General features: G+C 36.8%; 1 protein-coding gene across 1 annotated transcript in view; it reads left to right on the top strand.

The window, feature by feature from the left end:
- The window catches only part of LIN28B (lin-28 homolog B), a gene marked incomplete at both ends in the record, with an annotated part of 122798 nt that overhangs the window by 64578 nt on the left and 45041 nt on the right, over window positions 1-13179 (top strand). The window contains one exon of the mRNA XM_082855645.1: window positions 7745-7929. Coding sequence (XP_082711771.1) covers window positions 7745-7929 — 185 coding nt within the window. The remainder of the gene's footprint in view (window positions 1-7744; window positions 7930-13179) is intronic.

Raw genomic sequence — 13179 nt, 5'->3', positions numbered from 1 at the left:
ATTCTTATTATTCTGCCTAACAATGAAGTGAATCACTTAAGTCTATTGTTATCATTAGAGTAAGTCAACTATCAAGAAGGTATCAAACAAAAATAAACAAATGGGACCTAATGAAACTTAAAAACTTTTGCATAGCAAAGGAAACCATAAACAAGACAAAATGACAACCCTCAGAATGGGAGAAAATATTTGCAAACGAAGCAACTGACAAAGGATTAATCTCCAAAATATACAAACAGCTCGTGCAGCTCAATATCAAAAAAACAAACAACCCAATCCAAAACTGGGCAGAAGACCTAAACAGACATTTCTCCAAAGAAGATATACAGATTGCCAACAAACACATTAAAGGATTCTCAACATCACTAACCATTAGAGAAATGCAAATCAAAACTACAATGAGGTATATCACATCACACCAGTCAGAATGGCCATCATCAAAAAATCTACAAACAATAAGTGTGGAGAAAAGGGAACCCTTTTGCACCGTTGGTGGGAATGTAAATTGATACAGCCACTATGGAGAACAATATGGAGGTCCCTTAAAAAACTAAAAATAGAACTACCATAGACCCAGTACTGGGCATATACCCTGAGAAAACCATAATTCAAAGAGAGACATGTACCACAGTGTTCATTGCAGCACTATTTACAATTGCCAGGACATGGAAGCAACCTAAGTGTCCATCGACAGATGAATGGATAAAGAAGATGTGGCACATGTATACAATGAAATATTACTCAGCCATAAAAAGAAACAAAATTGAGTTATTTGTAGTGAAGTGGATGGACCTAGAGACTGTCATACAGAATGAAGTAAGTCAGAAAGAGAAAAACAAATACCATATGCTAACACATATATATGGAATCTAAAAAAGATAAAGGTTCTGAAGAACCTAGGGGTAGGATAGGAATAAAGACACAGACGTAGAGAATGGACTTGAGGACATGGGGAGGGGGAAGGGTAAGCTGGGACAAAGTGGGAGAGTGGCATGGACACTACCAAATGTAAAATAGGTAGCTAGTGGGAAGCAGCCGCGTAGCACAGGGAGATGAGCTTGGTGCTTTGTGACCACCTAGAGGGGTGTGATAGGGAGGGTGGGAGGGAGACGCAAGAGGGAAGGGATATGGGGGATATATGTATATGTATAGCTGATTCACTTTGTTATAAAGCAGAAACTAACACACCATTGTAAAGCAATTATACTCCCATAAAGATGTTAAAAAAATAAAAAGAGGTATCAATTGGCCTGTTCAAGGAGTGGTGGTTAAAAAAAAATGCCAGATTTTGATTTTTAGTGTTGTTGTCTTCCAGCCGACAGTGTTAGATAATCATTTCTGTGATGAAGCACTTGGAGCAGTCTTGCAAAGATGTTTGTACAACATCACTATCCATTTACCAATAAATTTTTCCATGGGGCAAGTAATAATTTATAGCAGGTGATATGTATGGCTCAGAATGTATTTTGCAAAGCCAGTTCCTCCTTTCATTTTTAGTTTATTTGTAACCATCTCTTGCTAAGACTATGACAGTTACCTTGTAACAGGCATCCCCTGTAACAGAGATACAATCCTCATGTCTCCACACATCCATGGTATTGCCAAAAAGGTGATAGTTTTTTAAAACACAGATTTGATCTTGCAACTTATGAAAGCAAAACATATCAGTAGGTGTTTATTTTATACAGAATGAAATGCTTAAGATATCAATAAATAATTTCCATTTTCTGGCTCTAACTTGCATTTTCCAGCCTCATTTATGGTCACCCTCTTCACACTAATATACTTAAAGTAAGCTTTTTCCCTTCCCCAGATATCTGCTAAGTATCCTGCTGTACAAGCATAAGGTTAAGCCATTAGCTCAGTTTGGATTACTGTTTTCACTCTCCATTGAAATCTCACTCTCTCTTCATGCAAGGAGAAATGTACCTCATGTGTAAAAGCTTCCATAATATGTATTCCATAAAATATGCTTCACCCAGTATAGGCCTCTCCTTGGCATTCCCTTTAGCTCTGGGAAATTTTCTCATACTATTCATTTAATAATAATAATTTAATAATTTGTCTCCTCCATCTTCTGTATTTTCTTTCCCAGGACCTCTAATCCAAGGTTTGGGTATATTTCATTTGAGGGGATCTATTTATCCTATGTGCCGAGAGATTTTCTAAACTTTTATTTCCAACTCAATTTTTTTAATTGTCTGAGAGTATTGTTAAAATTCTCTGATTGTTTTTGTTCTTGTCTTATTGATATTGTTTCAAATATCTGTAGAGATATTAATTAGGTGGTGGATAAAATTTCTTTTGTTCCCTCATTTATCTTGGCTTTTCTTCATTATGCTGCGTGTTTTGTGATTCTTGGTTGACCCTTCAGGTATATGAATGAGGGGTAAGAATGAGGGATAGGAATGATTTAAGGTTGAGTGGATAGGGAGACAGCTCTTGCACCTGTGGCTTCCTAATTGTCGGAATGAATAGAGGTTTGTGTGTAGGATCCAATTTTTCACAAGTTGTCTAGATACTTCCTTCAGTCTCTTAAGAGAAGGACCTCACATTATTTGCATTGGGGTATTGTTTGCCTGTTTTCACATGTGTAGGTGGGAATAGGGGTGGGAAGATGAAACGGGCATCTAGTCCATATACAAACTTTCCATTAATCCTTCTGTTTTCGTTGTACATGTAGTGTCTCAGCACAGTCTCTCTGAGTTCTGTTAGGAATGCTGGTTCCTACTTCTGCAGCTCCTTTTATTAGTTTTCCTAGGGTATGGCCCTTCAACTCAGTTGACCAGTCATCAGTCTTTCTAACTTCCAGAAATTTCTTGAAGTCTGCTTTCTCTTGATGGCATCCCCCTTCTCTTCCTTATTGTGAATTTATTTCTTTTTATTATTTTATTGTAGTTTTGATGCCTTTTAAAGAGGAACATGAGACATGTTTATTCAGCCTGCCATCTTAAATTGGAAGTCAGCTTATGTTTCCTAGAGAAGAAAATATACTCTTACTTCTAAGGAGAATCAAGTATAAAGCTGTAGCAACACTTTATTGGTTTTCTAATCGAGTTGGAGAGAAAAAAACACGTGCCAAAAGAGATAAGTAATCTCATCACTAATGGGAACCTTGGGTAGAATACTTGGCAAATAAAGTTTAGTATTTGGACCACTGTCGTTTGACTCCATGTTCCTGTCATTCTTTGAAAGTCATTTAAAAATGATTGGGAGGTGGGACTTCCCTGGCAGTCCAGTGGTTAAGACTCTGAGTTCCCTCTGCAGGGAGCGCAGGTTCGATCCCTGGGTGGGGAACTAAGATCCCACATGCTGCGTGGTGCAGCCAAAATAAATAAAAATAAATAAAAGAAATGATTGGGGGGGCTTCCCTGGTGGTGCAGTGGTTGAGAGTCCGCCTGCCGATGCAGGGGACGCAGGTTCGTGCCCCGGTCAGGGAGGATCCCACATGCCGCGGAGCGGCTGGGCCCGTGAGCCATGGCCGCTGAGCCTGCGCGTCCGGAGCCTGTGCTCCGCAACGGGAGAGGCCACAGCAGTGAGAGGGCCGTGTACCGCAAAAAAAAAAAAAAAAAAATGATTGGGAGGAGGAAAAGGAATATAGCAAGGAAATTGAGAGTCAGTATTTTTATAATTCTGAAATAAATTTTTTCCAAAATGAATTTTAAATTTTGGAATAAAGGGAAGTGGGAGAAAGGGGAGCCTTATTTGGTTGGAGGAAGAGGAACACAAATTAAAGGTGTTAGATGAGTTAACTTAATATGTGCACATTCAAAGTTGGCCTGTCCCCTTTGTAAGTGCCTGATATCTTAGCAGGCATGTCAGCAGCTTCTAAATGCTTCTACAATCATTTGGTCATTCCTTTGTTCATTTATTCATTCAGTAATTGCGATTCTTTCCTGTAGAAGATAAATTGTAGAAACAAAATCTATTTTGTCCAAACAAATGTTGCAGATGACAATGTAAGCCCAAACACCAAATGTCTCGCCTTATGAAAGTCTTACACGTAGATTGGGCAAAAATCTACATAAATCTGCATTCTTGGTTCTCATAGGCAGAGCGTCATGAATTGTGAGGCATAGCAATGAGAGTGATTAGAGAATATTGGAAGAAGGAAGAACAAGAAAAATAGATCCATATTAACTTCTGAATGGAGTCAGAGAATAACGTTATTACCATGAACCATTATAATCCTATCAGCATTTTATTCCAAAGGTATCATGCACAGTGTCACCTTGACACTAAAAGTAGAAGTTATTTTATGTAGCAGAAGTAGGAGCTGGGAAATTTGACTTGACATGAGCTTAACCCCTTAGAGTTCAGTCCACCTTTTTTTTTCAAGTGAGAGTTGGACTAAATAATGATTAATGATCTTACTGATGCTAAATCTATGATTCTTTTACGTACTTATTGAATGATAGTTGTTTGCAGGCATTAGGCTAAGTCCTTTGGGAAATACTAAGATATATATCACAGTCCCTGACCTTCAGGAGAAGAAAAATCCAAAAGAGCAAATAAAAGTAAGGCATACACAGATATCTGCATTACGCAGCAGTGTATTATAAAAACTATATACAAGAATCAATTAAGTGAAAGAGGAGGGAATTTCCAACTTGGGCAATTGAGGATGATTGCAAAAAGGATCCTATGAATTATGCCTTGAATCTTGAGTAAGATTTTGATAGACAGCTATGACTAAGAGAATAATGCATCCCCACCAGCCTAAGTTGGAGTACAGAGATGAGAAAACGTGAAATGTGCTTAGGGAAGTACGAGTCAGCCAGCTTTATTAGAGTAATGGGAAAGGAAGTGGAAAATATACCTAGAGGTAACATTATGAGTGGTCTTACCTACAATTTAAGGGAAGTATTGTAGATTTTTGAGACAGGAGACCAACAGGCTAAGATTTATTCAGAGAAGATATGCAGGTGTGGAAGATGCTAAGGAGTAGGGAGGAGAGTTGATGCTGAAATAGCAATGAAGAAACTATTACACTCATCCAGGTAGGAAATAGTTAGGACCAGAAGTAGGGCAGTGGCAATCCAATGAAATGGTTGGGGCAGATGAAAGTAAGAATGCACCTGATTCAGTAAATGGTTGGGTAAAACTAAGGATTGGAACCAGTATGACTGGAAAAATGGGGGCACCTTTAATAAAAATTGCCAAGGCAAGGGGAGAAGTTGACTTTTGTGAAGAAATAAAATAAGCTAATTCCCCACCTTTAACAAATCTTTCCCACTTATGTAGCAGCAATTTTGGTGTAATAGCAAAGATAGAATATTCTCTGTGAATTCTTGTCCTTTTCTTGCAAAGCCATTATAGTTTCTTACGGATATTATTATTATTATCGTCAATTACTGTGAATCTAAATTGCCTTATGTACTCATTTGGGGAAGGAGGGGAGTATATGACAGAATGGGGGAAAAGGTATTCTTTCAGAATATCGTGAAGAATAGCCAGAGAGCAGGATTTTACTTTAGATTCAGAAATGCAGTTCACTTACAAATGATACCTATCAAAAATTGTAATAATGGAAAATGAAATCAAGTGTGCCAGTACACTAGGAACTATGAGGAAATAAGTGACAGAATTTTTTTTTTTTTTTTTTGCTGTACGCGGGCCTCTCACTGTTGTGGCCTCTCCCATTGCGGAGCACAGGCTCCGGACGCGCAGGCTCAGCGGCCATGGCTCACGGGCCCAGCCGCTCCGCGGCATGTGGGATCTTCCCGGACCGGGGCACGAACCCGTGTCCCCTGCATCGGCAGGCAGACTCTCAACCACTGCGCCACCAGGGAAGCCCGTGACAGAATTTTGATTATAGAAACAAAGCATGAACATATGATAGCTCTAATTAAAACTGCTATCCCTCCCTTCTCTTAATTGCAGTAGTTGACCCTATGCGCCACTTCATCTGATTTGATAATCTGCACTTTTTAGAGTAGGGAGTAAGAAAGGAAATGAAAGCAAAGGACTGTTTATAATTAGTGAGGAGAGAGCTTAGAAGAAAAAAGTAGAAGATTTGGAAATATTATATAAAGCTTTAAAAACAATAATTAAAAAAAAATTTTACAGCATGTAGGCAGTTGTGATTTTTTTTCCTCTAATTCCTACACAGCATCAGGGAGCAGAAAAGGTGCTGCCAAATTACACTTCCCCGTGCAGGCTTTCTCAGTGTCGGACGACCTGCGCTAGAAACTGGTTGAAACCCCTGTTTTCATGTGCCGTATTACTTTCATAATGAAGAGTCTCCTTTTGCATTGAAATTTGAAGTGTTGTTTTTATCTTTTCCATGTAATTATTTGGTTATATGTAATTATTTACCTACCTTTAGAGTCATGGACTTGGGACGGGTGGAGATTTTTCTGGTCCAGCATTTCCCTAAGTATGTTAGTCATCTGTAGTTATAAAGAGAGGTCTCTGGGATCAATTAGGTCGGGAAATTCCTGAGTTAAACACAGTTAAACAAGATTTTTATTTCAGTGGAGGTTGGGGAGGGTACGAAATCTCAGAGACTTAAATATGCTAATATGATCCAACTAAGAAGAAACTAGGTGTAGCAATTCACAAACTTATTTGACCACCAGATCCTTTTTTCATGGAATCTTTTTCAGGACCATTGTTCCTCTGAACACGAGGGGAAACTTAAATTCCTTAATTTTACAGATTAAACAGAAAAGAGAGAAATGACTCATTGCATGCCTGTTTTCTTAAAGAACTGGACTTGAACCAGGATCTCCTACCTACTATATTCAGATTTGCTTCCTTTTGACCCCAAATTCAGAAAAGTCTTAAAGAACTACATCGTACTCAAAATTAGATCTGTAAGATGTACACAAGGGGATTTGAAGAAATAAATAAAATTAGAATGATTTACTTATTTTAATATAGTTTGAATTGGCACATTGACTTTGATGAAGAGTTAGATCGAAAGAGCCAATTATTTGTAACCAAAGTCACACTTTTCCAATCAGGAAACTTTTTTTTTTTTTTTGGTAAAAACTAAGTATCTTTCAAATTACAGAAAAGCTCAAACAACACAATAATGTGTGTATCCAGAAGCTTCCCCACTTTCCCAAAAAAGGACTAGAGAAAAATGACTGTTCATGATTTGCTGTCGATTGTTCCAGACCCCATTGCTACATAAGTAAACATGTATCTTTTAAACACTTCTCTACATAGATGGTGTTATGGTAGACACACTGTTCTTTACCCTTACTTTTTTTACTCATCAGTATTACATGTTTATCTTCCCCACATTAATACATATAGATCTTTTAATGGCTCAATAGTGTTACATTATATACGTCTACTATCATTTATTTCATCAGTTTCCCATTGATGGACCTTAGGGTAGCTGTAATTTTTCTACCAGGCAGCAGTGCCGTAGTGAATTTTGATATAGGTTTTTGTGTGTGATGGGGGTGGAGGGACCTTTGTGTGAGTATGTCTATAGGAGAGTCCTTGAAGTGGAATTGCTGGGTCAAAAAATATACACATTAAAATTTTTGTAAGTATTGCCAAATTCCTTTAAAAACGGTATTAGTTTATTCTCCCACTGCCAGCATTACAACAGGAAACTTTTAAATGGTATGCCTTTCACTGAACTTTAAAAAAAAAGATTTTATACTTAGCAATGAATAACTGGGGATATCTTGCTGTGTTAATCTTAAAATCACAGAGATAATTTATAAAGCATTAATAATCATGATCTCTCTTTCTCTCTCCCTCCCTCCCCTGCTCTTCTCAGAGCAAATTATTCATGGAAGGATTTAGAAGCCTAAAAGAAGGAGAACCAGTGGAGTTCACATTTAAAAAATCTTCCAAAGGCCTTGAATCAATACGGGTAACAGGACCTGGTGGGAGCCCCTGCTTAGGAAGTGAAAGAAGACCCAAAGGGAAGACACTACAAAAAAGAAAACCAAAGGGAGACAGGTAATCATTTTACCTTGTTAGCCTGTGAGTTTATTGTATTTGGAAAAGATTTCTAAAATTTTAATTTATATTTTTATTATGTTATTAAATCTAGCCACAATAAAATAAAATGCAACCACTGAGTATTTGAATCGAATTTATCAGAAATATAGGCTATCTTGCAACTTGAACTCTCTGCAGAATATACTTAACTGAGCCTTCAGTATTGCACACTAGACAGTCTCCCAACCATTATTTCCACCAGACTGTTCAGAGACCACAAATGGGAAGTTGAAGTTCCCAACAGACAGAGGTGCCCCTCTGTACATCTTAACACCTCACCTGTTTTTTCAAATGAAAATACGTTTATTATTTTGTCTGTTTTGAAAAGATAACTCACTACAGAAAATTCAAATATGAAAAAATCACTGGAAATGTTAACTACAGGTGGGAATCATAATATATGTGCAGTATTTTTGAAACTTGCATTTGTTTTCACTTAGAAGTGTATGGTGGAACATTCCATGTTAGTCTTCAGCACCTGCATAAATTCCCACTGTGTGAATGTACCAAAATTTAAAATAAGGCTATGTTAAATTAATTTAATTGTTAAATTTAGGCTATTTCCAGTATTTTAAATTTATCAGTAGCACCATAGTAAGAATCCTTATATGTACATTTTTTTAAATTGTCTGATTATATCATAAGGGATAAATACCTAGTACTGAAAAAATCTGGATCAAAAACTATGCACTTTAAAAATTTTGATATCTATTTCCAAACTGCTCTTCAGAAATGGTTAGGACCAATGTACAACCCCTTTAAAATTGAGACTGCTCATTGAATAATGTCATCTTTTAAATCTTTTCCAATTACATAGGTTAAGAAATGCAGCTTACTTTTTTTCTTTGCATCCTTTGACTAAGGTTAAATATATTTTTATATGTTAATTTTCATTTTTATTTTTTTCTTCTGTGAATTGCATGTTTCTTGTCCTTTGCTTATTTTCCACTGAGACGTTCATTTGCTATTGTTGATTTCTAACTTCTCTCTTTAGAAAAAAAATCTCAGTTTTCCTCTTTCCTATGCTGGGAAGAACTCAGTTCTTCCATATTATGTTTCTCTCCTGTGTGTCTCCATTACTTTTACACAGACTGCTTCACTTCTGGTCACCAGATTTGTGGAGGTTTTTCCCCACACCAAGCAATTCTCCACAATGCCAGCTGGGTGTCCTACAATTTAACTCAATTCTGGCACTGTCTACCTGGAGATAATGTCGGGTCCCATAGGTTAAGGGCTCAGTCCCACAAGGCTGTCCCACCACATTTCAGATGCCAGTTGCAAGTAACCCAGGTTACCTGCAACTTCTGTCTGAGTTGGCTACAAATCAGAGGTTTCCATGACCCTCTCCTCAGGTTTGTTTAATTTGCTAGAGCAGCTCACAGAACTCAGGGAAATGCTTACATTTACCAGTTTATCAAGGTTATGATAACAGCAGATAAAGGATACAGATGACAGCCAGATAAACAGATACATAGAGTGAGGTCTTGAGGGTCCTGAGCATAGGAGCTTCTGTTCCCAGTGGGCTGGAGTGCTTCACCCTCCCAATGTGGATATGTTTGCCAACCTGGAAGCCCTCTGCATTTTGTACTTTGGGGATTTTGCAGAGGCTTCATCACATAGGCTTGATTTTCAACCCCTTTTCCTTCTCAAGAAAACTGGGAGTGGGGCTGAAAATTCCAAGCTTCTAATCATAGCTTGGTCTTTCCAGTGATCAGCCCTCACTCAGGAGCCATCCAGGAGCCCACCCAGTGTCACCTCATTAGAACAGAAGACCCTCCTATCACCCAGGAAATTACAAGGGTTTCAGGAGCCCTGTGTCAGGAACAGAGGTCAAAGACTGATATTAGAAAAAGAGGTGCTTCTAGTGTTCTTATCACTTAGGAAATTACAAGGGTTTTAGGAGCTCTGTGCCAGGAACCAGGGGCAAAGACCAATATATATTTCCTATTATCTCACATTCTCTTTGTATATTTATCATGGTAATCTTTTGTCTCAAATATATAGGAAGTATCTTTTTCAGCTTGTGAAATATATGCGCGCGCGCGCGCACACACACACACACACACACACACACACAATGGACTATTACTCAGCCATAAAAAAGAATGGAATCTTGCCATTTGTGGCAACATGGTTGGACCTTGATGGCATTACTCTAAGTAAAATACTATATACAAATGCTATATACATCTGTAATATATTTTAAAACTTTAAACAGTTTCCACAAAGGTGTGAGGTAACATCTCATGGTGGTTTTGATTTGCATATCTCTGATGAGTAGCAATGGTGAGTCTGTATGTCTTCTTTGGAAAATGTCTAGTCAGGTATTTTGCTCATTTTTAATGGGATTGTTTGGTTTGTTTGTTTGTTTTGATATTGAGTTGTATGAGCTATTTATATATTTTGGATATTGACACCTTCTCAATCGTATCATTTGCAAATATTTTTTCCCATTCAGTAGGTTGTCTTTTCATTTGTCAATGGTATCCTTTGTTGTGCAAAAGCTTTTAAGTTTAATTAGGTCCCATTTGTTTATTTTTGCTTTTGTTTCCTTTGCCTTAGGAGACAGATCCAAAAAAATATTGCTAGAGTTAATGTCAAAGGGTGTTCTCCCTGTGTTTTCTTCTAGGAGTTTTATGGCTTCCAGTCTTACATTTAGGTCTTTAATGCATTTTGAGTTTATTTTTGTATATGATGTGAGAAAATGTTCTAATTTCATTGTTTTACATGTTGCTGTCCAGTTTTCCCAGCACCTCTTACTGAAGAGACTGTCTTGCCCCCATTGTGTATTTTTGCCTCCTTTGTCATAGATTGATGGACCGTGTGTGGGTTTATTTCTGGACTTTCTCTCCTGTTCCATTGATCTAGGTGTCTGTTTTTGTGCCAGTACCATGCTCTTTTGATGGTAGGTTTGTAGTATAGTCTGAAGTCAGGGAGCATGATTCCTCTAGTTCAATTCTTCTTTCTCAAGATTGTTTTGGTTATTCAGGGTCTTTTGTGTTTCCATACAGATATTAAAATTATTTGTTCTAGTTCTGTGAAAAATGCCATTGGCATTTTGATAGAGATTGCATTGAATCTGTAGATTGTCTTGGGTACTATGGTCATTTTAACAATATTAATCCTTCCAATCCATGAACGTGGTATATCTTTCTATCTGTTTGTGTCCTCTTCAGTTTCTTTCATCAGTGTCTTATAGTTTTGTGATTACAGATCTTTTACCTCCTTAGTTAGATTTATGCTTAGGTACTTTATTCTTTTTGATGTGATTGTACATGGCCTCTGCCCATTTTTAAATTGGATTGCTTGTTTGCTTTTCGCTGGTATGAATCCTTTATATTCTTTGGATATTAACCCCTTATCAGATAGATAATTTGCAAATATTTTCTCCCATTCTATAGGTTGCCTTTTTTGTTAATTGTTTCCTTTGCTGTGCAGAAGCTTTTTAGTTTGATACAGTTCCATTTGTTTTTTGCTTTTGTTTTTGCTTTTGTTGCCTTTGCTTTTGGTGTCAAATAATTGCCAAGACCATTGTCAAAGAGCTTAAGGCTTATATTTCCTACTAGGAGTTTTATATTTCAGGTCTTATGTTCAAGTTTTCAATGTTTTGAATTGGTTTTCCTGTATGGTGTAAGGTAGTAGTGCAGTTTCAGTCCTTTGCATGTGGCTCTCCAGTTTTCCCAACACCATTTATTGAAGAGACTATCCTTTCTGCATTGTGTATTTGTGGTTCCTTTGTTGTAAATTAATTGACCACATATGTGTGAGTTTATTTCTTAGCTCTCTGTTTTGTTCCATAATCTATGTTTCTGTTTTTATGCCAAATGCTTGAGTACTGCTTGAGTACTATTGCTTTGTAGTGCAGTTGCAAAGTACAGTTAGAGATCAGAGAGTGTGACACCTCCGGATTTTTGTACTTTCTCAAGATTGTTTTGGCTATTCTGGGTCTTTTGTGGTTACATACAAATTTTAGGGTTGTTTGTACTATTTCTGTGCAAAAGTCCATTGTAACTTTAGTAAGGATTGCATTGAATATGTAGATCACTTTAGGTGATATGGACTTTTTAATAGTATTAATTCTTCTAATCCATGAGCACAGAAATCTTTCCATTTATTTGTGTTTTATTCAATTTTTAAAAAAATTATTCATTTTCTTTCATCAGTGTCATGTAATTTTTAGTGTATAGATATTTCACCTCTTTGGTTACATTTATTCCTAGGGATTTTCATTCTTTTTCATGCAATTGTAAATGGGGTTGTTTTCTTAATTTTCCTTTTTGATAGCTAGTTGTTAGTATATAAAAATTAACTGATTTTTGTATATTGAGTTTTTATCCTGTAAATTTATTTAATTCATTTTTTAGTTCTAACAGTGTTTTGGTGTAGTCTTTGGAGGTTTCTATGTACAATACCATGTTATCTGCAAGTAGAGACAATTTTATTTTTTCTTTCCAATTTGGAATGCTTTTCTTTCTTTTTCTTATGTAACTGCTCTGTCTAGGACTTCTGGTACTATGTGAATCAAGTGGCGAGAATGGGTGTTTTTGTGTTGTTTCTGATCTTACTTAGAGGAAAGCTTTCGGCTTCTCGCCATAGTATGATGTTAGCTGTGTCATATATGGCCCTTATTATGTTGAGGTACATTCTCTATACCTACTTTATTGAAAGTTCTTACCATGAATAGATGTTGAATTTTGTCAGATCCTTTTTCTGCATCTACTGAGATAATCATGGTTTTTATCCTTCATTTTGTTAACGTGGTATATATATATCACATTGATTGATTTGCAGATGTTGAATCATCCTTGTATTTCTGGAATAAATCCGACTTGATAGTGATGTAGGACCCTTTTAATCTATTGTTGAATTTTGGTTTTCTAATAGTTTGTTGAGGATTTTGCATCTATGTTCATCCAGGATATTGACCTGTCATTTTCTTTTCTCATAGTATTCATGTCTGGTTTTGGTAACAGGGTAATGCTGGTCTCATAAGATGAGTTTGGAAGTGTTCCCTCCTCCTCTATTTTTGCGAAGAGTTTAAGGATTGATATTAATTCTTCTTTAAATATTTAGTAGAATTCACCAATGCAGCCACGTGGTTGTGGACTTTTTTGTTTTTGAGATGTTTTTGATTACTGATTCAGTCTCCTTACTAGTAATTCGTATGCTCAGATTTTCTATTTCTTCATGTTCTAGCCTTGGTAGATT

Source organism: Leucopleurus acutus (genome assembly GCF_964270905.1).
Source record: "Leucopleurus acutus genome assembly, chromosome: 15".
NCBI lineage: Eukaryota > Metazoa > Chordata > Mammalia > Artiodactyla > Delphinidae > Leucopleurus > Leucopleurus acutus.
Note: the sequence above shows the minus strand (reverse complement) of the source record. Positions and strands in the feature narration are given on the sequence as shown.